The sequence below is a fragment of the Aquila chrysaetos genome, chromosome 4, assembly GCF_900496995.4.
Source record: "Aquila chrysaetos chrysaetos chromosome 4, bAquChr1.4, whole genome shotgun sequence".
In the NCBI taxonomy this organism is placed as follows: domain Eukaryota; kingdom Metazoa; phylum Chordata; class Aves; order Accipitriformes; family Accipitridae; genus Aquila; species Aquila chrysaetos.
In genome coordinates, this window is record NC_044007.1 from 2,562,529 (window position 1) to 2,589,046 (window position 26,518).

Sequence of the window (26,518 nt, forward strand, 5' to 3'; positions counted from 1 at the left end):
GGTCTGCAGAGGGGTTCCTCTCACATTCCGATCCCCTCACTCACTGCAGGTTTCCCCTCTTAAATCTGCTCTCCCACAGGTGTTACCACTGTCACTGATTGGGTCAGCCTGGGCCAGAGGTGGGTCCAGCTTGGAGCTGGGGAAGCTTCTAGCAGCTTCTCACAGGAGCCACCCCTGCAGCCCCTGCCCTGCCACCAAAAACCCCGCCACGCAAACCCTGTGAAAGATGAGCACCAAGGGACCTTGCTAACTGGCGCGAGAGATTGTTTAGCGAGTGTCTGCAGAAGTGGCTTAAAAAACAATAACTCAGGGGAAGGTCCTTCCTCCAGCAGCTGGGGAAGAGGGAAAACATATTTCAGTTCTGTATATTCTCCTCGTCTGGGGAAGGCCCCGTAGCTGAGATGTCAGGTTTAATCTCTTCCCAACATGTATTTTGCAAATAACTCCTTTGTTCCTTTTTAAGTTCGGCAACTAATACGCCGGAGCAGTGACAGTCTCCAGCAATGATTTAATGGAAGAGAAGGTAGGCTCCTCTTGTGTCACCTTTCAGATGCACTCAGCATGAAGGAGGCTGTGAAAAAAAAATGCACTCAAGATGTGGTGACCCCACAGCAGGCACCCGGGGTTGCCCAAGACATGACTTTTCTCTCTTCGGGCTTCTCTACCAACAGGCGTAAGCAGAAAACAGCACAGAGATGAGGCTGTTGTGGGAGCACGTAGCTATTAACTAGCTAGGAGAAACCAACATCCCTTTACATCTGAGTCCTTGTTTTTAACAAATTTCAAAGGAAGAAGCGAGCCTTCGGAGTACTGGTAGTATAGAACCGAGCCAGCACAGTGACACACGTTAGATGAGTGGATTTTGTACTCTTTTTTGATAATCCCAAACACCCACAAGACATGGGAATAAATCTTCTGGAAATGATAAGGTGGCTCCCTGTCTGGTTTTGAAGAACAGAGTACTAGGGATGAACTGAGTATGGATTAGGGATGCATTGAGTAGCTCCTGCCCTAAGGATGGACTAGCTGATCCCAAGGTGGTTCTGATTCTTGAGTCTTGATATATCAGATAAAAAAGTCTGGTCCCAGTGTTACAGCACATTTCAGATTGGTCTGGAGAGACTGTTTCAGTCAGATTTTTGCACTGCACCCACCCTGCCTGGGGGACCATGGGAGCTGATTTTGGAGAGGCAAAAGAGAACATGGAGATCAGAAGTGCTGTTGTCATGACAGGAGTTTGTAGCAATGGTGCACATTTTCAGCAGTTATCAGTGCTATTTATATGTGCATCAGTTTACAGGAAAATCACACGGTTTGGGGACGAGCAGGAAGAATAAGTCATTCTCTGTCTAGCAAACCCTCCAACTCGCACAGCCTGAAACACCCACAGTTCCTACCCAGCGTGCTCCAGGCCCCATCTGGACTGTGCTTTTCAGGTAGAAGTTGTAAACCATCTCCCAAATCCCCAGCTATCCTGAAACAATACGGTAGGTGAGAAGAGAAGATCTGCACGTGGGAGAGCTACCAAGATCTTACGAGATGAACAGGAATATCATAAGTAATTAATAAATTTTTTTTTTTTTTCCTAAACTGCATCTATCCATGGCTCACAGAACAGCCACACAACACAGCTGTGCTGAAAGGAGGACTATAAAGCTTATTCTACCCAGCACTAAAATGCAGCTGATTCTGATGTGGAACACACCAGCTGCCAAGTGCACAGCGGTGTGGGGAAAGCCATGCTCCAGCAGTCATTGCCCCATAATTTTGATACACCGGGCAATCAGGATCTCCAGTTTGAAGATGCTTTTCCAGCACCTCTGTTCTAGGAGCCTGCTCAGGAATAGGAAAAAAAAAAAAAACCAACACCCAGAAAACCCCAAACTTTAAAAAGCCCCAGTGTCATCTAATGACCAGCAAAGCCAGTCGGCACAGACCAGAGTGAAGAAGTTTCATCAGGGCATTTGATGGTAAGGGTTCCCTAAGATGCTTTTTATTAAGATAAGTAAATTGATTTCTGACCCAAAGACAAATTTTCCATGGAAACATCTGGGTTTTGGTGTATTTTTGAGAGAAAGAGGGAAAAGTTAGAACTCAATGTTCTGTGTGGGACATTCCCACTAGACCCGTTTTGGGGGGGAGCAGGAAGACAAGAACTGAGATTGTGTCACTGCTGGGGTTTAGAAAAATAAAAAGGCAGGGATTTTTAGATAAAATTTTCCAAGTGCATGAAAATACCTCCCCATGTCTAATTAGGAACTGGTGGAAGGTTCAAAAGGGAATGAAAGATCCCCATGTGAACCATCTGAGACTCTGGAAAGAAAAGAAACATTTATATCCAGTAAAAAGCCCAGCTCATGGCACCCCCCTGAGGCAGTGGGACAGCAGGCCTTTCTTCTGGTCCTCTTGTCCTCTGTGCCTTCAGAGAACACTTCCATTAGCCATGGATGGGAATAGGCATGGCTGGATAGAAGGGAATTGCAAGGGAAAAAGGAAAAAAAAAAAGAAGGAAGGAAAGAGAAAAAGGCATCAAGAAAGAAAGAGAAAGAAAGAAAAAGACAAAAACTGCTTTTTCATACTAACCTCCATCTGAAAGTCTTAAGGATGTTGAAATCCTTTATTCAAGTGGGGAAACTGAGGCACAGAAGGGTTACATTTCTTGCCCAAAGAGACAGGGGGAATCAACGAGCAAAGACCTGAAGAACCTTTCTCCTGTTGTGATTGCAGCGGGCCAGGGAGAGGCACTGCGGGGGACGAAATTCAGGCAGTCCTCCGCAGGGGGACGGATGCCAGGTCCCATCAGCGGCGGCCTTGGAGCTGTTGCCTTTGCAGAGCCCTGGCTCAAACTCTCAGTTCCCGGTCTCTTGTGTCTCCCAGAGCGAAAGCAGCATCTGCTTGGAGGAGCGAGGCACAGCCAAGCAGAAAAAAAGGTCAACTGCTTCCCCCCCTGTCACCCTCCAGGTTGGAAGCGGGGAGAAGTCTCCGTGCACAGCACCTCAGACCTTCTTTAGGCTCATCATCCCCCCTGATAATTATTCCACCAGGCTGCATGAGGACGCAAAGTCAAAGACCCCTTTGGGCCAGCACGTAGCAGAAGAAAGCAAAGGGGAGGACAAGCCGCATGCTCCCGTTCATCATATCTCCTGGAGAAAAAGAAATCCAACCAGCCGGTCCCTTCCCCATGACCTGAGCTCACCCTCCAGTCTAGGAAACCTTACTGGTTGTGACACAGGACCGGGTTTGCAGGAAGGGGGTTGTGGTTTGTCAGGATGCTGAGAACTGGAGGGCACACTGCATACATTCGATGTTATTTCAGGGGGCTGGGATTTTTTCCTGCTGTGTTGATTCAACGTAACAAACTCATTCCTTTTGCAACCCGGCTGCATTTAACCAAACGGCAACCTCTGTCCTAGGCTGAGATGTGGCATTTGGGAAGCCAGAACTCTCTCTTTCAGCGAGACCCCACAACCACATTGACCTAAGCTGGTCCTGGTAGTCATTTGGTCCTTTCGTGTTGTTCCCAAGCTTTACAGGGTGACCCCAAAGATGAACATACAGCCTCAGACCTGGCTTTCACCCTCTGCTGCAGCACCCCAGCCCCTTTTTATCTCCCTGGCTCCATGAACGCACTGCAGACCACCCCACTCTACCCACCATGGGCTGCCTCTGCAGCACTGTGTGCATCGCCTGCCTTTTCCTCGTGTCTCCGTGCTTTGGGGAGCTGTACTTTATCCTCTGGAGCCCTCACAATGATAGAAAGTCCAGGGTCCATCTCTAAATGACCTCCAAATCCCAGCTACTCCCAGGTGACCAAGAAGTGGAGACCTTCTGGCTGGTCACAGACCGAACAGCCAGTTGGCAAGTTCAGCTCCTTGAAGTCCAAGCAGGTTTGGGGTCAGGTCGTGCACGCTCATGCAGAATATCTGCTGAGCCCCAGAAAAGCATCCTAGACAAACCCCTCATGCTATCCACCCCCTGCTTCACGGTACTGATCAGTGCATAGGAGAAAAACCTCCCCTTTAATATCCTAAGGTGGCCAAGAGCGGCACGCCAGGGACAGATTTGAGGCCTGCAGGAAAGAAAACATCGCTTTACACCCTGAGCGAAGGGAAAGCTTTGCTTTCAGCAGAGCATATGCCATCTGTTCCCGTCGCCCACAGATCCGGCCATGCTGCACGGCCGCGTCACCGCGCTGCCAAGCACAAGGCATTAGCGACGGGCTCCAGCAAGGCAACGCTTAACCCCTCTCCATCCCAAATAGGATGGTGCTGCCAGGGCAAAACCAGACAGCGGGGCACCCTGAAGACCATTCCGCCCGACTTGGCCTAACGCAGGGCTGGCAGCTCCAAGAAGGTGCCCGATGAAGTTGCTTGAAGCCTCCCTGGGGATTTTGCATCCAAGCAGGGCGATCTGCAAGATTCGGGCAGAAGGACTAGGGCACACGTAAGCTTGCAAAGCAAAGAGGAGACAGCCAGGTCTGGCTCTCTGCTTCTGGCCATGGCCCATCCCGTTGTCACCAGAAAATCCCTTGCACACCCACAGGAGGAGGCCTTCAGCAGCAAAAGAGCAGAAAAGCTCCTTTGGGATTGAAACCATCTCTATCAGGGAGAGGAGACCTGGAGTAAAAGGGGCAGAGAAAAACTTGTTTCCTATGCTTTCCTCCTCCAGCTGAAACCTGCTTTGTTCAGAGAGGGCTCCTGTATCCCTGTTTAATGATCCACTCTTCATTTACATTTAATTAGAGGAATAAAAGAGCCAATTAACAAGATCTACACTAAATGAAAACAAAAGGGATCGCTGGTGACTCAGACACAGTGGTAGAGCCAAGAGGTGGGGCTTTTCAGGCAGCTTAACTAGATCTTAAGGCAGATTGTGGCCAGAAGGCACCGTGCCATGTGTCCCCTTTTCTGAAAGTTGGGTGGTTGCACCATGGTTTGGGCCACCTCATGGATCCAAATTAAAACTCATCCCTGTTTTTCTTCCCTGGAGTTGGTTTTCAGCTGGATCAGTGAACAGAGTCACTTGCCACCCACCGCAATATCACCGGTGCTGATATCGGGTCGACAGCAAGACCATGCTAAGGGAGAGGAGCGGGGGCCAAAGAACCCCAATCAGGGCCAGTCCAGGATGAGTTTGGCTCACTTGGATCTCAGAAATGCACCGAAGCATACAGCTCCATGCGCATAGCTGCTGTGGGGGCTTTAACTTGCACCCCTGGCCCTTCATCCCACATCACCCCATCACCCCTCCTGTGACAGCACGGCTGCCTCTGGGTCTATACAGCGAAGAAGCTTGTTAATAGTCATTAAAAACACTTTTTTTTTTCTTTCTTTTTAAGCTGGGCCAGCTCCCCATCCAATTTTGCAGGCGGTCACACATGCAGCTGTGCCAGCGCTGCTGAGGAAGGAGGAGGAGGCTTGAGCACAGGGGAGGGGAGACTCAAAAAGCAGTGGGAGGCACCACCTAAGAGGCTCAAAGCACATAGACTGCCTCCAGGCCACCTTCAGCCTTGGTCTCAGGGCAATCTCTCTGCCAAGGGTGCAGGCCATATGGCGTTAGGAGTGCGTGCCCACACCACGCTCAGCTCCAGACTTCTGCAAAACACAAGCGCTTGCACGGTTGTTTCTCCTCCTCCCAGTGCAAAGCAGTGAAGGGTAGAAGACCATGATGTCTCATAATCCAGAATTTCCACCTGCACGGCTGAATGAGAGGCAGGCACGTAACACCGGCTGGTGGACAAGGCTGTGTGAGCTGGTCCCAGCCGTCCCTGCAGTGTGCAAATGGTGTGCAGTGAGGCTGAACAGGCTTCCAACGCTGGTCCAAACCAAGCGTGAACAGACCCAGGTGTGTCAGCACAAGCTTCACCCTTCTCGCAGGGCTGGATCTCATTAACTTCAGATGAAGAGACATGTCATCTGTTCTCCTGTGAGCCCAAGCTCGTTGCCAAGCTCAGCTTCAAATTAAGATAGGCGTGTGAGGGGGTGGGCAAGGACCGCTTCTCATGGCATCCTTTTAATAAGGGGTCATGCTCGAAAGGAAGGGAGTAATCAGAGGGTGGGAAAGGTAACCTCCAGGCAGGGACTAGGGATGATTGCAAAGATGGGGCAGGAAGAAGGATAATCTAAAGACTTGCTGAGGCTGGTGTAACAGCAGATCTCAGCAACTATGAAATGGGAAACCTCCCAAAGGTTTAGACTTACTGAGAGCCTCTTTGTAATTTTAATTCCTATCAGTGATGTCTTTGTTTCCTTTAGTGCTGGGGAAAGACACAGCTTCAGCAGGAAGAATACTCTGGGATGCACAGGCTTTACTAACATCCTCCCTGCAATGCTCTTGCGCTCCAGCCCTTAGAGATAGAACCCACAGAAAAACCTCTCCTGGAAAGGGGATGGAGACGAGCCAGCAAGGTCAGGTGGCTTTTACTAGGGTCGGGCTCGTATCAGGGCTAACCTTGGTACCCCATTTCAACTCAAAGACAGTCACTTCAGTTATAGTCAGTGGCAAGGCTGCACTCAAGCTGAGATGCCACCCATAACCATTACTTGTCCTCCAAATCAACTATCCACTCCCTTCACTAAAGATCCTGACTCCTTCCCTCTGATGTCTATTTTGGGATAGGATGAAGCCTGCCCTTATACCCACCACCCACCACGAGCGGCTCTTTGTTGACTAAGAAGGGAGCTCAGGGTGACTTGCCGAGATGTGAGTGTCTCCACTGGGGACAGCTGGAGTTAGTCACTACAGCACACGGGACACCAAGAGCTGAGATCCTTTGCTGCTCGCAATCAGACAGACAACTTAAAACAGGTCTGAGGGCCACAGGGCTCATGGCTTAAAGAGATCAGAAAACCATTTACTGAAGTGGATGTCCCAGATATAATAACGAGGGGTATGATCAAACTGAGCTTGGAGATCTGTGATGCAATGGTACATCCTAAGACATATGTGCTGGTAAATGAATTCCTGTCATTACATGATCTGCCCAAATCTGGGCTTTCCTACCTCTCACCAGTAAAATTTTGCAAGTATTGAGCAAGAATTTTCACTTTGGACTCACTCCTCTTACTGGGCTCCCCAGCTGCTTGGTTGCCTTTAGACTTTGTTAAACCACCTCCAGCTCTGCTGATGCATGGGAGAGGAGTGTGGATCCTTTATCAGATAATAACCTTGACTTGCTCACCTGTAGCTCACACCAAAAGAAGCAGCAAATGCCCCAGCCATTACCAGGCAGCATACAAGCAAGAACAGTCCAGCATTTTCGCCTCCACAAATGGACCATCACAAAGGTGACAGCACCTTCAGAAGATAGAATGGAGATTTCTCCACCAGAAAATCTATTATTAAGACCAGCCTACCTGTGTGATTGCTCATCCTGGTGTAAATCCAGAGCCCTTCAACTCAACTCAGCAGAGTGACCCTATCTTTGCACCTTGGCAGCTAATGGTGAACTCTGGCTCTTTCTTGATTTAGGATGAAAAAACTCAGTACTAGGCAGATAGCAAATGGAGTAATCAATGTGATAGATAGAGACATCCTCAGGGCACAATATAGTTTATCACTGAAGCACTGAAAACCTAGGTTGGGCGACTAAAGATATTTTCTCTGCACCACCCACCTGCGTCCTTTAACGCTGGACAATCCCTCTCTTCTCAGCTGCTAAGTAGCCTCAATGCAAGGGTGTCACCCTGTAAGAGGTGACACTTTTCCTAAAAGAGAAGTAACTCCACAACCAAACTTTAACCATTGTGACCACTGGAGTATTTATTAACTATTATGTTTATTATATCCAGTCTTACTAAGAGCTATCATAGCTCAGGAAATGCTAGTGCTAGGCACTGTACATCTGTTTTCTAAGAAAGTGCCAATTTCTCTCAAGATCTGGCTCAGAATAAAGAAAGAAAAGGAGGATAAAAACAAGATTAAGTGCACCACATGCACAAATGCCTTGACTTCTTCAAGGTCATGAGCAGATACAGGAACAAAGCACAGGCCTTCCTATGAGGTTCTGGTCCAGCATCCTTAGGACCACCCCCCCCAGCACAAGACCACAGCTAAACTGGGTGCAGAGGCCCATGTCACGCAGCACAGATGACACACTCAGAATATAAAATTAATTTCAGCATACTGCACCATAAGAAAACACCCACATAGAATGAAGTTTCATCTAACATTATTTTTCTTCTTTTTTTGGCAAAAATACATAACTGGCAATACCAGATGTTTCACAAATTCGTGCATTCTATCAACTTGTTTGTCTTCAGTAAAAGCAAAATCCATTGCAGAAATGTACAGTCAATATTTGGGTTTTTCAACCCAGAAATATTGGGGAAGGGGACTGCTCCAAACCTTCTATTTTATTTTGTCCAAAACATCATCCAAACTAAAACCAACGCATTCAGTTTCCAGGTTCAGCAAAAGATTGCATTCAGCCCCAAACACTCACAGCCCTGAAGTGTCCTTCATTGCTGCAGCTCTGCTTCCATCTCCACCCGCGCATCCTCTGGGTGCAAACCACTGCCCTCCTCTGCCCATTGCAGAGCCTGGTGCTCATCCAGCGGAACCAGTCCCTGCAAGAACCCCACGGATTGACACCATGCTCCACATTTAGAGAGACACATTGCAAAGCGATACTCAGGAGCACGTGGGTGATGGAGGGCCCGGTGGCTAAATGACCCATGGCTGTCCTTTTTGTGTATCTTTCAAATGTTTGTTGAGGAAACGTATTAGGCTTTTTACTTCTTAGTCCCCTTTCAAGAACAAACAAAAAAATGTGTCGAGCCTGAGGCAGTCTTTTTATTATCTTACATAGAGTTCATGCAATAAAGTCCGTTAATTGAAACATGAATATTTAAAATGGCTTTCAAGAATGGCAGCCTTATCTCACCAGAGGGAAGAAGAAAGAAGAGGGGAAAAGAAGGGGAAAAAAAGTGGTAAAACACAAGAAAGGCAGGAGATAGTTCATTTGCCAGAGGAGCATTCAATTATTTAATTGCTGAATGAATGCATTTTCCCCAGCTGACATTAGATGTTCATTTGCAGCGAGAGGGTCAGGGTGGAGAAAGGTACTGAGGGAAGGAGCGGGGGCAAAGGCGAATAGGTAGAGTTTTAATTAAAATGTGAGGTAGGCAAAGCCGTCGTTTTTGTCAGTGTTGCCTTTTGAAGTGGGGACTTCCTCAATGCAATGGTCCTGCGAAAGCAGAACAGCCACAATTATCCGCTGCACTGAGGCTGCTCTGACACCGCAAAAGGATCAGACGGCGAAATGAAGCTCAGCATCCCAACATCTGCCTTAGACTGACTTTGCTCCTTAAAAGCATATCAAAGGGTCTTGGCGTAATGAGAAACAGCCCCCAAGGTGGAAAGACAGAGAAGGAAATGGGCCATGTGGGAGTCAGAGTTACGTGTCTGCACGTACAAACCAGCACGCAACTGGGGACACGTGAAGGAGTCTGCATGTGCTGGGCAGGGCTTGTGCATGGATACCCACATCTGAGCTGGGACGTGGGGAAGGCGGGAGTGGAGATGCTGGGGAGCAGCCAACAGCCTCCAAAACCACAGCCTTCCAGTAAACCACCCCCCCCGCAAAACCAGTGTGCATGCTGCAGGGATAGATGCTGCAAGCTCTCCCATTGATAAGCCACACAACAGGCAGAGGAGAAAGATATTTAAGGAAGAGCTGGTGGTCCCTAGGAGTGCCCTGGTTCAACTCACCACTGAAGCACACCCTGGACTTTAAGCAGATCAGGAGCCTTTTACGGAGCCGGAGAAGACTGCTGGAGGCACTGTACTGCTTTGCTGTGGGAAGGCAGGGCAGAGGGAAGCATGTCCCACCAGCAACGGGCTTGGGGACAGCTTCGGATGACTGCAGTCTCAAAGCAAGTCCTTGCTTTGTCCCTTCTGAGTGCCAAGCCATGCAGGTTGTCCTTTCCCACGAAGCTATCAAGCCACGCTGGGGAATCCATCAGCTTGCTTCGGCTCTTGGGGGATTAGCAGAAGTTGTACTTTTCAGGGGAAATATCCCACAAGTATAAACAAAACCAGCTTCTTCCGAAATGCACCGTGAGGTACTCACTTTCCAGATAGGCCTCGTGGTGCATTTTGGAAGAAACACGGAAAAGATGAAGCACGAGTCAGCCCCTTGTTCCCGCAGTGAGTTTACACGCTGCGGGTCTTGGTGGACACGCAGCCTTTCTTGAGTGGGAAGCGGCATGCCCCGTGTCTCTCTGTGCCTCTGGTTATGGGGTTCCCCATGGGGGTCTCAGCTCCTGGATGTGTCCACAGGTATGTACGGGCACTCGCGTGGCGGCTGGGGGGTGTGCGGGGACGGGGATGTGCAGGAGGTGTACGCGTGCGCATGTTTGCAGACTGATTTACATGAGTGCGTACCCACCTCGGAGCACGTACATCTGTCTGCTCAGCTCCGTATGTGTGTACACCTGTTTATTGTCAAGTCTGCGTGCCCATGCAGGTGCATTCGTGCCCATTTGTGTATCTGCCTGCCCTGTGTGGTTTTACACTGTTCTGTGCAGGCATATGTCCATATACCTGCACGTTTGGGCATCTGTGTATACGTTCAGGAGTCTGCCTGTATATCCATCCCTGTGTGAGTATATCCATGCACCAAATCAAGCCTGTGTATACATGAATCTGGCTCTCTGGACATGCATGAATGTGTGTCGGTGTATCTGTGTGTGCCTATCCAAGCGTCTCTGGACAGGACCTGCCTGTGCATGGACAGATGTGTGTGTTTCAGCTTGCTGAGGCACAGGGTAGAGCAGGAGGTGGGGGGGAAAGTTTGCATTTCTCGTGGCAAAGAGCGTGGCTGCATCTCTGATACCAGGTCAGTGGGACACAGCCGGCTGAGAGCACGGACAGGCTGTCAGGTCTGGGCATGCTGCAGGCTCGTGGTTGCACCCTTGAAGAGAGATAGAGGCTTGCTGGCTGCTGCCTCCTCCGCTCCCTCCTCTCCCTGTGTTGATGCATGCTCTCAGTCAAGCAAGGGAAACCCAGCTACGCCATTCATATTTTATAACTGCTGCTTCTGGCTCTCCCCCATCACCTTTTCACTTCTTTTCTTTTCCTACTGAAGTATTAAAAAACATTTCTTTGAGTGCACAGTGCCTGCCCTTCCCCAGCCATTGCTCACTGAGAGGAGCTCTCTTCTGAACCAGGGAGAAAAGGTGCAAGACAGTTACTCCTCCATGAACCTTGGAAGCCTCCAGTGCTACGTATGGCATTTCTCCCAAGGCCTCCTGCTTACTCCTACCTACCCAGCCCTGCTCCAGAGAGCAAGACCCACTCCTGACGTGTGACCTAGATGTTTCCCCAGGGCTGTGACCTACACACCAGCTCTTTCTGGCATTGCATAGCAAGGAAGACACTACGGAGCAGCCCTGCAGTTATGGGAAAGGCTTGGATATGGGGGGCTTGTACTTAAAAGGCTTCTACTCAAAGAGATGCTCCCCTCCCATAGCCACACACCATCAAGTGTCCCATCACACCATCTGACATGAGGCCCCTGGCTCAGGAGGAAAAGCAGTTGCCGAGCCTGGACAAGAAGTTGTTGCCTTTTTCTACCTGTCCCAGTTTAGACCTGCAGCATATTCAGCTGGAAGGAAAAGCTAAATGAAACATGAATTAAATCATACTGGAGCAGGTAAGGGAGTGATTTCTAGAGGCAGAAGTAAATAGTCATTTCACATATTCACCCACATTAGCAACACACAGAGTTGGGGGCTACTCGCTCTCCTAAAAAAGTACATTGGGGCACTGATGTTTGTCTCTGAGAACCCACTGCTGTTCTCTGGAGAGACTCAAGCCCCATGGATCAGCATTGCGTTTGTTACCTGTGAGAGATGGAAAGAGTTAATGTCTCAAACATTGTGGTGGGGCAAGATCTGCATAAATGACAAAATCTGCCTAACAAGGAACCACAGGTGAAAAGAAGCCGATCAGCACAGGACATCAGCAATCAGGAACAGGACTTGCACAGGTCCCTCTTCTGATGTGCTGAGCAGGGCAGCTCACCATGCATGGCCAAAGCTCAACTAATGGTCACGTCTGCAGGGAAGGAAGAAGTTACTCCCCAAACGACCCCCAAGCCCACCGACCCATTGCCCTAAGGTTCTGAAAGCACAAACCGCTTATGACAATTAGCCTAATGAGTTTGAGTGCCCACTTGAAGGAGGGGCAAGGAGATGATAAAAAGACACAAACTGAAGCCCCATGCATGCCCCCCCTCCAGAACTGGACCCCTCGGCTGACTGAATGAATGCTGGACCCAGGACCAGTGAAATCTTTCTCTTTCCCTTTTTTCTCTCTCTGTCTTCTTCTCTTTCTCTTTCTTTTTCCACAATCCCTACACCTCACCCCTTTAAGACATAAAACTGTTGACCAATTCTGGGACTAGGAGTGGATCCAGCCACCCCTGGGCCCTGCTCTGAGAAGGAGTCTGGAAAGCAAGGGGGTCTGCTCTGAATTTTGTGACCCAACGGGAGGGATCTCCTTCTTCCCTGAATTGATGTGTATGTTTACCATGGGTTACATGATTTACTGAGGTAGTTTCATGCCAATTCCTGTTGTGAGAAACCACACCACCTACTGTTACGCCTCCCAAGTTCAGTTTGCTTCTGCCATGAATAAAATGTTTAACTGATCGTTTGGTGTCGTTTCACCTTAATTTAGCCCGAGGGAATTCCAAACTCAACACATCTCCCCGGTCTGTCCAGCCCGAGCCGTGACATTACCCAACACATATTGCAAACTCTGGCTCTCCCCTTGTTCTGCCCTTGGGATAGAGCTCGCTTGTCATATGTCCCTTTGCCTCCAGTCCCCATGGCAGGAGCATCATCAACCGCAGGAGAGAAAGTGCAACCCCAAAGCCAGGCTAACCCAATGGCTGTAGTGGCACCATGTGGGAGAAGTCCCAGGGCACCCACCGAAACGCTGACTCCAGGTTTCCTCTCCAGACAGCTCCCCAAAGAAAAGAGATCACTGCTTTTGTCTGCCTGATTCGTATTCCTTTAATCAGGATGTCTGAGGCCCGTCTCACCCCAAGATGCTCAGTCCATGAAGGTTTCTGGTAAGCATGAGGTCAACCTAAGTGATCCCACTCACTCCAAAAAAAAGCTAGTACAGCAGTTATCTGTTTTATTTGGCAACCATTCAGGCCAGCAATGCTCCAGATGTCTTACCTCCTGTCCAGAAAATGACTAGGGGACCCAGGAGGGTGCTGGTAGCAGGACAAGCCCAGAGACATTCATTGGTAGAAGATGAGGGTCATGAAGGATTTGTTTATGAGCAGCAAAGAGAGGAGCTGGGATTGTCACAGTAGGGGAATACAAGACTTCACATGGTAGGAAATGAGGCTTCATCCCTTCCACTGTTCACAAAGCCCTATTTTTAAGAGTAGAAGGGACAGACAGCATGCCACCTTGCCCTCCCTACTGGAAAGTGTGGGGCCAATACATCAGGCTCAGGAGTGGAGAAGAAGGTGGGTCACTGTGTTTAAAGGCTTAACTAGTCTCTTCTTCTGCCTGGCAGCAAGTGAAAGGCACCAAATTATACCCAGGCAAAAATCCCACCAAAGTTGTCACCAGCTCCGATGACAATAAGCTCAAAACATGACACTGCTGAGCTGCCCGTGGGGCAGGGACACCAGGGCGGGGAGGAGGGAAAGGACTGCACAGTGGCACGTTGCATGCAAGAGCTGCTGAGCGAGAAAAGCCATCCCTGCCCTGACAGCTGGTGGGATCCATCGTGGCTCTCCCCTGAGGTCTGTTGTTCTCCTTGACGGTTCCTCAGCTGCGGTGGGTCTGCGGGGGCAGGTGGCTGATCTCCCCGAAGGGGCCTCCTGAGTTCCTCCGTGGCCCAAAAGCACGGAAGCATGAAAAGCAATCTCTTTAAATACCTCTCTATAGTTACCTGGGGACTGTCCTGGTCCCTGCATCTTTTCTTCTTTAGCAAGTACCCCTCCCGGCAAGCCAGCCGTCTTCCTGAGCAGTTCCTTTGCTGCTCGCTGTCTGCCTTCCTATTATGAACATTACTGATCTCAAGTCACACCACCACCCATTGATCTTGGCTGGCCCTAATGCATGGTAGCTAGCTAAATTTCAGGCTAAGTGAAGAAGGTACCCCCAGAATTTACAGGAGAGGAGAGTTTGGGGAGGCTAACAAGGCTGAGCATCTCATTTCTGTGATGCTGCATTGCTGGGTCATGACGAAAAGATCACAAACACCTCCAGGCTGAATCACCCCGGCAGGGTGATGCTGGCGGTGGACCTGACTCTTCACAATTTGGTTGCAGCATCCACAGATTGAGTACATGGCTACCCACCGAGCATAGCCTCATGGGGCTGCTCCCAATTTAGTCACTCCAAACCCAGCAGAGCTCCCTGAAACATGTGCTGTCCAATGATTAGCAAAAAGTGTACAGCACAGCAGGAAGCTTTGTAATTCAGAACATTAAAATGAAAAAAAAAAAAAACACCAAAACCAAACCCAACAAACTAAACAAAGGAGCAGGAAGGGGTATGAGGAAGAGAGGGTCTTGTAGACAGAAGTTAATTGTCATCAGTCAGTTTTAGTGATGTTCCTTTGACTGACCCCACGCAAACAGGACAGAAGACGAATGCTGAACAAGGCCAGCTGTAATAGCAGCCCTGGCCCATCTGCCCTGGTACATTGCTGCTGGGCATGGCCAGTGGGCCAGTGACATCTTTTCAAGCGCATGTCCACAACTGGAATTCTGTCGCAGCTCTCTGCTTAGTCCAGCTCTGTAGAGATTACTAACCCACTGACTAGGGAGCTTAGTCCCAGTTCTAGGTTAATAGGCACCAAGAGCACAACTGGTACCATCCTCATAGACTGGAACTGTTCGTGGAGACTGGACTGTGTCTGCCCTGGCAGCTCCCTACACCATGACCCTTTTGCCTGGGGGTAGATACACACGCACAGTATCCCTGTCTTTTAGCCTCGTTGCCCTGCAAGGCACTAATTTTAAAGCCAAGAAGTTCTGTTTACGACAATAGAGCTGCTTCCTTCCCCATCTAGGGTCTAGGCTGGGCCCTTACGAAGGTCTCTGATGGCCAAGCTGAACCTGCACTGCGGTCTTCCCCATAGGACATGCCCTGCAGTGCCTTTCTTCCACACGTCTGCTTCTGACCACAGACCTAGTAGAAATGGGATTCTGTTCTTGGTCTTAGTCACACCAGCAAGTTTAGTTGAAAATGGCTAACAGAGTCAAGTTATGGGAAGGGGACACCAAAACTAGACCTCCATTTCATCCAGCAGGCACATGGGACAGCATATAGGCCTGCATATGAAGCGCACACAGATCATCGAATAATGCTTTTCATGTGGTTGGGTTTAATCTGGGGGAGCAGGACGCACAGGGAGACATGCTGAAGTCATGACACCCCATGTCCTATCCCAGCCTCTAATAGATCCTGAAACAGAAACTCTGTGTAGGTCCTCTTCTGCATCAGTCTCAGGATCTCAACAAGAGCCCAGGCGCCAATAACTTTCATCTTTGTCCTTCAGTGTTCACATTCAGGAGAAGGACGAGTGAAACCAAGTAGAGAAAGCACTGATGCTCTTAGCTGTTTCTCCTGCTTTCAGTACCACACGCTGAACTTCAACATCTTCCTCTGGTTTGGGCACCTTCAACACAGATACCCAAACCCCTGCCCCCAAAACTAACAAGCAGGGAAGCGTCAACTGCCATCCAGAAAAAAGAACCAAACATCCAGACTGGCAGAGACCAGGGCATCCCCCTCTTCATCCAGGCAAAGTGACAAAGCCAGGGACCTGCACCAGTAGTTTTGTTCCTGCTGTAGGACACAGGGAGGGATCAGACCCCCTTCTATTTGATGCTAAGTTCATCCCTGTGCTTTAAGACCCTACCAAACTTCTTGCATGCACGTATCCACTGCCATATCACCTCCATGCACACAAACTGTTACAGCACTTACAGGAATCAACACCAGCCTCTCTCTGTGCCTGTTCCCCATTGCTGCTGGTGTTCGGGCGGATCAAAGCCCATGTATTGCAGGGAGGACACAGCTCAAACTGCCCCAGAAATGATGGGACAAAATAGCCACCCTGCCAGGGCAGCCCAGTTTCTTCAGGAGGCTGGAGTTGCAGCTTTCACTCCTCCAGGTCCCTTCCCTTCTTTACTGCTTCTAAACACTGGGAATATCCCAAGCCAGTAACTGTTTGTTTAATGGCACGGACCACTCAAGACCTATTGGGAGCATTCAGCTTAATGAAGTGTGTGGCAATTATTGCTCTGTCAAAACTAGAGCCAGGGAACAAAAAGAAATATATTTAAACTCAATAGATCTGCAATTCTGATGATGTGCTAAAGGACGTCCTTTCCTAGCCTGGTTGTCTCACCCTGCTGGAAGGCTGAAATGTAGGATATCAGTATCAGATTGCTGTCTGGAGCGAGTGCAAGAAGTGAGTGTACTACACGGAGAGTCAACAACTGGAGGTGACATTGGCAGAACCACCCCAGGGACACGCAGTTGCTGAATCCTCCCCAGGTTAAAGTGTTACAGAGACACAGTAAATGATACCTGCTGAGAATCCAAAACCAGTTTCCTAATCTATTTAGCCCTATCTATCTATCTATTAGCTTGCTTCAGTACTGTCTTGGGGGATGATGGGCTCACAGGAGGCAGAATCAGCACCTATAGATGTTGTAGGATTTCATGATTATCAGAATGAGAAAAGGAAAATATGGGAGAAGAGATGAGTTGCAGAGGTGATAATGATGCTTTGCCCAGCGTGGAAAAAGCCTGCTGTGGATTAGAGTACCCAAGTCCACTCTCTGAGTACTCATGGATAAGCCTCTGTTCCCAGCCTGTTAGGCAAAGATCAGAGAGCCCTTTTCCCCTCCTGGATCAGTTGTCTGCTAGATCTTCAAGGCAGCTGGGCTAAGCCCCATCTCAGCTAAGCCCTGGCGTCACCCAAAGTCTTTGGGACCTGCATCTGGATGGAGGAATCCAGCACTGAAAAAGGGAAAACTCCCTTTCAAAGAAACCTGGGAGAAAATCCAGAGCTATATCCACCATGAGAGACAGGATCCACCAGGTCAGAGAGCTCAGTGCCAAGAAAACCCACGGAGGTCAGACACCTGAAAGGGCATCAGACACCTGAAAAGCTCCATGGATCCAGTTCCCCTTGGAAAGACAAATTTTTCATTTTTCAGTCTGCTCCCATTGCCTAAATACGTCAGATATTCAGGGTGGGTGATGAAAAGGGCCAGGAGTGTCTCTCTGCACCCTCCCTTCTGAGACATTAGCATCCCCATTCTTATATCCAGCAGTTACAGTTATAAAACTACGCTGCAGATGTGATGATTCTGTATCTGGTGTCTGTGTTTCCCTGCATCTAAATTTCCCCCTGTATTCCCATACAAAACATTTTGGGGCAGCTGCTATGGGTCCTGAATACAAGAAGATGTTAAACAATGGAATTTTTTTTCTTTTAAAAAAAAGCATAACTGAAAAGCTGAGCCTTTCACGAGGCTGCCACTCATTAAATTACCCGTAAAGTCCCCTCACAGCAATAACGGGAGTAGCTGCCTGTGAAACTCCCTCAGCAACTGTATGTAAATTCCACCTTTAGTCTCCCTGCTACAACAATAGCGCATTCAGATGGTAATTGCTGATGTTTCTGCATTGTGATCATGTCCACAAGCTGTCGGGTTCACAATGGAACTGATCACTTTATTTTTCTCATTTTTCTCTCCCTCTACATCTTCCAAACAGGACATCTCCACATAGACGCATGAACGAGTGAATTTAGTGCTGAAACAGAGGCACGGACACAGGAAATCTCTGCTCTGCCACTCTTAAGCTCATATCTAATTCTCCCTGGTATCCACTGATAGGACGCGTGGGAATGCTTCAAAGCTGTGCCAGGGGAGGTTTAGACTGGACATTAGGAAGCATTTCTTACTGAGAGGATGATCAAACACTGGAACAGGCTTCCTAGAGAGGTGGTTGATGCCCCAAGCCTGTCAGTGTTTAAGAGTCATTTGGACAATGCCCTTAATAACACGCTTTAACTTTTGGTTAGCCCTGAATGGGTGAGGCAGTTGGACTAGATGATCATTGTAGGTCCCTTCCAACTGCAAATATTCTATTCTATTCTATTCTATTCTATTCTATTCTATTCTATTTGTAAGGTCTTTAATGACCCCAGAGGAAAGCAGTGGGGCAGGCAGGGCTTGTACGGATCACAAAGATCTGAGTGTTTAAACTGAGTCAGGAACCCCCTTTTCAGCTCCCAGAAAGGAGTTACCCACACTTGCCTCATCCATAAAACACCCCACTGGCTGCATGTAAGAGGGACAGCCCCATCAGGAGCTGCCCATATGGGTCCAGTGTGGGGGGATTCACTGCAGGAGACAAAGTAACCTGTTTCCCAGGTGCCAGGCTCTGTTCAACCCCCTCCTCCAGGAGCTGTGAAGCGGTATCAGCTCTTGCTCCCAGCTTCTGGGGTTTGGACTTAAGCTGGAGAGATGTCAGGTAAAATCCCCAATGCTTTTAGAAGGGTAACACAGGAAAATTTTACACGTGAGCAGAAATCAGCCCTTCCTTGCCCCATGTTTTGCTGGTGATCTTTCACTGTATCTTAGCTCTGCTTTCAAGGGTGTAAAGACTAGACAGCAGGGGCAAAACCAGATGGAGAAGCAAGGAGCTGGAAAGCAGCACATCTTCCCCAAGCACACTCAGCAAGTCCATGTCAGGAGGAAGGTGAGGCAATGAAAATGCACCCATCCAATTCCCTTTGCCATTCGGTTGGCAAATACAAACCCAAGGCAAATACAAAGCCAAACACATTTCTCTGCAAGTTCAGCTGTTGTCTGGACCTGGGGACTCTTGCTGGAGGAATAGAGCTTGTGTCGTAAGAAGGAGCTGAAGAGGTCAAGGGGAGGTTTGAGAGCCTGCCCCTGGGCTCTTTATCAGTCTCTGAGCTTTCATGGTCACTAAAGCTCACCACAAACATAGGAAATGACTTATCAAGTTATTTCTGCCCTGGGGGAGATTCAAGGGGAGGAGAGCTGTGCCATACAACATGATTCCTGCAGCAGGGAGGATGGCTGTTGATTCATTTGTCCTTATGCCTCTGGCCCCTCTTCTGCACCACGGACCCCTTTCAGGCACAAGTCCAGGCAGAAGCTCAGCCCTGCTGACGAGACATCACGTTTTGGCCAGCAGAACTGGTCAAGCATGAAGCAAAGCTTCCCAACAACAACTGAGGGTTGGAGGATGTGTCCTGCAGTGAGAGATTTATGGAGTTCAGCCTACTTAATGCAGCAAAGGTTAAGAAGCAACTTGTTCATGGGTCTGTAAATGCCTCTCCAAACAGTAGAGAATGAACGCTATATGACTTCTTAATCTAGCAGACAGAGGCAGAAAAACATCTAAGGACTGGAAGGTGAAACACCACTAACAAAGCAGAAGTGGAATGAAGAGCATGTGTGAGGAAGGAGGGTCTGCATTTCTTAAGAGCAATGGGGACAGCAGAGGAATAGAAAAGTTTAACAGAAGAGGCAGGAAAATCCCCAACACTTCAGCCTAGCAATATCTTGATTCAGTTTTTTGAGAACTAAGAAGTGCCATTTAAATCTCAGTTTCAAGTTCTTTGCTGGAATGAATTAATGAAATTCTCTGGCCGAGACATGAAACCAATCAGAATTGTTCATCATAAAAATCCCTCCAGCCCTGGAGCCATCTACTTTACCAAGGAGCAAATAATACATTTCAGGGGCACACATTTAACCCTGTTTTGCAGTCAGCATCTTGGATCCCTCCAAGATGGGGATATGAAAAGCAGAAGGACCAGAGCAGGCTGGTTATCTCTTTGGGCGACCAAAATGTGACAGCACTGCAATGGCCCTTCCAGGAACAGATTATGTGGAGACAAGACTAATTAGACATTCATTAAGTGCCTAACTCAGCACAGCACTTAAGCACGCATTTAACCTTCTCTCATTACAGTGTCACATCAGTGTCCCTTTTAAAGCTCCAGCTCTGATTACAGTGAAGCCAGCTCACTTTTGGGAGGGTCACTGGGAATTTCAGCCCATGAAGTCCCAATGCCCTGTGTTTCAGGAAGCTTTCCCATCTTCAGCCCCCGGGTCTTCTACCCCAAACCAGTGTGGGAGCCTATTCCAGGAATGCCAACTTGCATTCCTAAAAGAGAGTTCACCTTTAAACATCAGGCCCTGCAACCAGTCTCTGCCTTCTTCCCCTGTTGCCTGAGTCAGCCAAGAGAGATGTGAGGCTGGCCAAAAATAGTTCCCCTGTTTAATTGTCTTCTCCTAGAAAAAAATCCCCTCTTCAAGCCTTCCTGGAGTAGCAGTTGGAGGTAGCAGCAGCAAGGAGGGGAGATGTGAGGGGTGGGCTGCTGCCGCCAATACATTTCCAAGTGTGTCTTGCTGATCCCCAGGACAAGCTCCATGTGCAGCAAGACACCGAAATATCTCCTGCCGCCTCTGCACCTTGACAGATTCTTCCCACCCCCACCACCGCCCGTGTAACCTCTGCAACGTCTGCGTGGGACAGAGAGTGTGAAGAGGGTGTCTCACTAAACCCGGGAAGCAAATTTGGAGCGGTGTCTCCTACCTCCAGACATTGAAGAACAGATGCTGCAGACAAGGCAGGGTCACTTCAGCAGTGTTACTTTATGAAGTCCCTCGTAAATGACCACAAACATCCCTATGTACCCAAACCAAGTGTAAACTCATCGACCATGCGTGAAATCAGGCTGTCAGTTAGGTTTCTTGAGTGTCCCAGTAGTTCTGGAGCAACAGGGTCAGTGTGCCCACTTCTCAGTCGTGGCCAGGAGATCTGTGGTCTGGGTCAGTAGCAGAAGTTCATCTCCCAGCTCTGCTCTTTGGCCACCAAAGCCAATGTCCAGCCCAACAGATCTATTCTCAGCCTGCTCTTGAGTGTCTTCAGACACCATCTAATCCAGCACACAGCCACATACATGTATTCTTCATCCTTTGGTATGCCAGTGCCCAGGGATGGGGAGTGAACCTTTCCCAAGGGATCTCACCCACAGACTCTGCGAGCCAAAGCATGGCTGCTTCCAAGGCAGCGTCTCATTGTAGCCTCTGTAGATTTGCACCCATCCATTTGCTTTGGAAATATCCAAGGTATAGAAGAGGCACATCAGGAAAAGTCAGGCTCCACATTTCGGGATGGTATCTGGGTGTCTGGCAATTCCTCATGTGCCTTGAAAGTCATCAGATTAGATTAGTACAACACAAACATATACCTTTGTTCAAAGACGAAAGTGTCAAGACAGGCCCAGAAACAAAAAATTACTCAGGAAGCAACAGGGGACAAGGGGGGAAAGGAAAAAAAAAAAAGCTTGTAGGGAAAAAAAAATGCTGCAAATACAATCAGGACAACAATGACAGCCATAACCAGCATCAGCACTTGGAAATCGGGAACGCTATCAAAATATTCCACCCACAAAATGCTGTTAAGTGATCACTGGCTCTCTGTCCAAATTGGATCTCGCCTCCATCTTCCTGATCAAGCCTTTGCAAAAATCAAAACAGACGCAGTGACAGACAGAGCAGCACATGGAGAGGCCGGGCAGCCTGCAAGCATCATTTCTATGTAGATGGCATCCCACCAGTGAAGACGATAATTCTGTATCCTCAATATGGAGCAGATGTGAGCAGCTAGCAAAAAATTATCTACACTCTCTACAAATATTTGACACCCAAAAAGGATTTCGATTCAGCCACCTTTGAGCCTCTTTCATATTTATTTTCTGGGAACATTCGAGCACTCAAGCTGGACTAGGAGAGATCTTTACAAAAGCCAATATTAAGCTTGAATGCTTCAGGATTTGCTGAAAATCTTATTTCAAATTTCACCTTTGGTTGCAATGAAAAAGGTCATGCTGCTTGGGTTGAATGCATAAATCATCCAATCAGCAAATGCAAAGCGTGACACATGACTTAACAAAGCTTGCATCACTCCGAGGAGGCAGCCAACACAGTACTCCTCACAAGCTGTTCACACAGGAGAAAAGGGGATTGCAAAGAAACCCGAAATCTGGAGAGTGAATATTGCCGTGTGCTCATAGCCATGGAGGGAGGCACGGCTGAAGAACTAATTTGCAGGATTTATGGCTCGGCTGTGTGCCTTCACGTATTGATTCACAGATCAGTGAGAAACAAAATCTCTCCCAAAATACACTGACGAAAGCACTAGTACCTGATCATATACTAATCTCTCAGCTAACGCCAGACTGCGGTCTGCAAGAAAATCATGCTGCACAGCTTGGACCTGTGCCTGGTAACCTCCTTCCTACTGCAAGCAAATTTTGCCTCCTTTCCCCCCCACCTTGAGAAATTCCCCCCTGATTGGGGGCAGCTGAAAAAAACAGGCAGGAGCCCCAAAGTCCAGACCCAGATGGATGCCAACTTTCTCCCGGTGGCAGAGGACATTTCAGTCCAGCACTTGAAGAAGATGAGACCCTTGGGTCAGGTGTGGGTCTGAACCTCGCCGAATTGGAGGCTTCCCTCCCTGCTGCCCAGATTCTTATTTAGCATCACACCTCTGCTTTACATAACCTGCCTGCTGGCAGCTGGGACAGGAGCTGAGAATAAATACATCAGAGTGGATCTAACACAGGCGCTGAAATAAAGGATTCACTTTCGGACTCCCTGATTCCCTTCGGCTTTGCATGGCACCGTAGCACCAGCGGAGACCATGTTGGATCTCTGGAAGGAGCATCGCCCTCCCCAAATCAGTGCCCACATCAGACCTGAAAAGCATCTCACCTTTGTTCGTAGCCCTTTTTGTCATGCCTCTTCCACCTCCCTAGTCCCTTTCCAGCCCATACCATACTCAAGATCATCAACAGAACACTGACGAAATATCTGAGGAATGAGCCCCAGCAAAGGCACATGTGCAGCAAGTAATCCCACAGAAGCAGCATGGTGAGTTTTCTTTCTGAAAGCCTCCAGAAGGACAATGAGGCTGAGAACAAGATGAGCGTGCCTTCTGTTGCCGTTCCCTTGAACCAGACCTGAGAATTAAGTTTTTGCCATGAATTAAGATGGTTGATAGGGCTGCTGAGTGCAGCCCGCCTCAGGAGGTAGCTTGGATCCTGGTTTTTCTAGGACATCTGTAATTACGTTGGAAAACTGCTCACCCTCAGGTAAGACTCTCCTCTCAGCAGCTCTGAGGCTGCAGAACTAAAACAAGCAAGGCACAAGCCCCAGGAATTAATGAAACAATTTGGGGTATATTCAGGGGAAGCTGCTTTGCAATTTCAGTCGCAGGCTCATAAAGAGCCATCGAGGGTTACCAGACCTGCCTATCAATTAGGAAATAAGGTTTTCATACCAGGCATCCGCAGACTCAGACGCAGAGGTGATGGGGACAGTGTGAGACCCAGGAGAGGAGAGCCCAACCAGCCCTCCCTCCCAAACGCCCTCGGCCGCCCTCCACTCACCCAGGAACTCCACTCCGCTGCTGTCCTTGGGGCTGCTCATGCAGTTCTCCAAGTAAATTCCATCCTTATAGCAATCTTCCTTCTTCCTCGTGAGCCCCAGGATCTCGCTGGCCTGATCTAGGACCTCCCCTCCTGAGCAAGAGCACGGGGTCTGCATAATGCCGCACGGGTGGGAGCTGCTGCTGATGGCTAAGCACGCGTCCAGCCACTTGCAGAGCATCTGGCAAGCGGCTTTGCTAGGGTTCCTGTTGCCCACCACGAGGTACTCCACCGAGAAATCCCTCTCCTGAGCCTTTGTGGGCTTCCACCGCACGGGCCAGCTCTCCACCCCCGGTGGCGTGGTCTGCTTCATCTGGAGGAATTGCTTGTTGGACTGGAGGAAGGCATAGCGGGTGGACCCATCGCAGAGCTTCAACACATCGTCGAAGCTCTCCATGCCCAGGTAGGTGCGGGTGGACTCCAGGAAGGAGTCGAACTGGTAGGTGCGGATGTGCTGGTGGTCACATACGCCAGTAGGTTTTAGGATCTTCATGTACAAAGTGTACCTCCGAGGGTCGGGGTTCTGGATAATCCAAGAGCAGAGAGAGGAGTTCAATGGGAAGACGGCAAAGGAGGAGAAATACCCAAAGAATTTCCCCTGGACCAAAGTGGTGCAGGGAGTTTGTGCCAGGTCCAGAGCGACCACGGTCCACACAAAGTAGAGTGGCGATACCAAAAGCAGGTTCAGGGCAGATCCAATGCTCCTCATCCTAGGTCTCTGGTCCTCTGGAACTCAAAGTAAATGTCAAGCAGGCGCCAGATCCTGGACATAACAGGGACCAGCTTAGAGGAAAAGTGAGAGTTTAAGAGGCTCTGGATCCGAAATCAAGCCAATCCTCCCATGTCTGGATTTGAGCTCCCTCCTGTGGCCATAAACAACACCTGGAAAAAAAGGGAAGGAAGGGAGGAGGGGAGAGAAAGAGAAGAGATTTTGGGATTTCGTTTTTTTGGTGGTGCTTTTTTTTTTTTTTTTTTTAATTAACCCTTTGCAAGGCTGAGAATCCACACAGCATCCCCAGTCCCAGCACGTCGTATTGGGGGAAGATGCAGCCCCATATCACCATCCCCATGCTAGGTTTGGGGATGTCCCCATCCCCGGGATGTCCTAACCCCCAAGAGGGGCCCCAGCTGTGACTTACAGTGGGGGGGACAAGATAGCTGTGACCCCTCTTTCCCAACACCCTCTGCCCACGCAGTGCCCCTCTGCTGAGCTGAGTAGAGCCTTTGCAGCGATTTCTAACCATCTCCCCAAAGCAAACACCATTGATTTCTGGTTTAGGGAGTTTCGACCCCTCCCCATCCCAAGGGAGCCAACGTTCTGGTTCAATGCAGACTTCAGGCTGCACTTGGGGAGGGTGGGCTGGAGGTCGGCATGGGCAAGTGGGCTCTGCCTCCTCTTTTCCTCCTGCCAGCCCTTGGTTTTCTGCTTCTTTCTGTCTCTCCTTTTCTCTTTCCTTCCTCCTTTTCCACCAAACCAGTGCAGGGGAAGGGAGCTGTTGTTCAATACTCTAACCCTGAGCCCAGACAGGAGGCCAGGGCTGGAAGGAGCTGTGTACCCAGTACAGGAGGAAAAAAGGGTGATAGAGGCATATTTTAGGTCTTCCCACATCATGCAGCCACCTCGCCTTTCACCCCTGCTTGCAGGACACCCCAAAACCTGTGGTACCGTAGCCAGGGCATAAAGCATCTCCAGAGAGTGCGAGTCTTCCCTGCCACCCCCAGGACCTCCTTCAGACCCCAAAATCCCTTCAGCAAAAGTAATATCACTCTTGCATTGCCCTATGGGACCCATTCCCTGCAACCCTTTGTAGCCCAGATCTCTTCTTCAGCCCAACTGCCCAGACCCCTGTGCCCCCCCTCCATGCCGAAGAGACTCCTGCACCCTCCGCACTCTTCTAAGTCTCCTTCTTTCTTACCCCACCAAGAAGACCCCCCTGTACTCCCTCCCCCCCATCTCCCCTCTTTCCAGGGGAGGAGAAAGCGGGGTAAGCACCGCCAGTAGCAGGACTCTCTTCATTTTTTCCCCCTGCCCCATGTAGTGTGCACCCCCATGTTTGGGGATGGGGCTTATTAACAGATGCAGGAGTTGACAGACAGGAGGGGCAGACCCTCAGGACGTGGGGCAGAGCTTCTCCCACTGCTAGGCATACAGCCACGGCTCTTTTCCTTCTCACTTTTCCAGCTATTTCTTTTCCTGCCCTCTTGGCTCACCCCAGGTAGAGAAAAATCAGCATTCTCCCCTTGGGTGAGGTTTGCCCTGGCCCTGCAGCATTTGCTGCCTCCAAAACAGGGCTGCTGCCCAATTTCAAAAGAACAGATCAGACCCATGGTGGGGAGGTTTCCCTTACCAAGTCAGACTACTGCCTTGATTTCAGGAGCCTCTCTGGTCCACAGGTTAGTGAAAAGCAAGTGCTCAGGGCTTCCGCAATGAAGCTTAAGTGCAAGCAGCCCAGCTCCTGAGATGCTAACATTGTCCTGAACTGCAACCCCAAAATAATTCAGATCGTATGGGATGTGTTTCTCTCTGATCGGGGACCATGGTGGCACTGCCAGGAAGGAATTAAGGTGAGAGTCTATGGAGAGGGGCACCTGCTGCAAGGGAGGAGGGAAATGTACCTTCTCCATTGCAGCCATTGACCCTCTTCTCAGCCCCATGGTGTCCAGACTGCTGACCCCCAGTCCTGCCCTCTCCCATTCCACTGCCAGGCTCTGCCTTCCCAGACTGCAAACAGAGGAAGATTTCACAGCAGCCTAATTCCCAGCAAATCTACAATTCACACAGCTAAACCAAATCTTGCCCCCAGGAGAGACTGAAAAATAAGAGATGAAGCCCACAGACCATTCTGTGCATCTTGGAGGAGATAAGAAGCCAAATGCATCTCCACATTCACCTCTTGGTTTCTCTCCTCGCTCTACATCAGAGCCTTATCTTTGCATCACCCCTCTTCTGCAAAAGCCCTTTTTTCTGGGGAGGAAAGGG

The 26,518-nt window shown here is 49.3% G+C and overlaps 1 protein-coding gene across 13 annotated transcripts in view; it reads right to left on the reverse strand.

The window, feature by feature from the left end:
• Positions 1–26,518, reverse strand: part of ADGRB1 (adhesion G protein-coupled receptor B1) — a 285,424-nt gene that overhangs the window by 181,755 nt on the left and 77,151 nt on the right. For all 13 annotated transcript variants that reach the window (XM_030011701.1, XM_030011703.1, XM_030011695.2 and 10 more), the window contains exon 2: positions 23,500–24,420. In XM_030011701.1, the coding sequence (XP_029867561.1) occupies positions 23,500–24,247 (748 nt within the window). In that variant the 5' untranslated portion in view covers positions 24,248–24,420. The remainder of the gene's footprint in view (positions 1–23,499; positions 24,421–26,518) is intronic.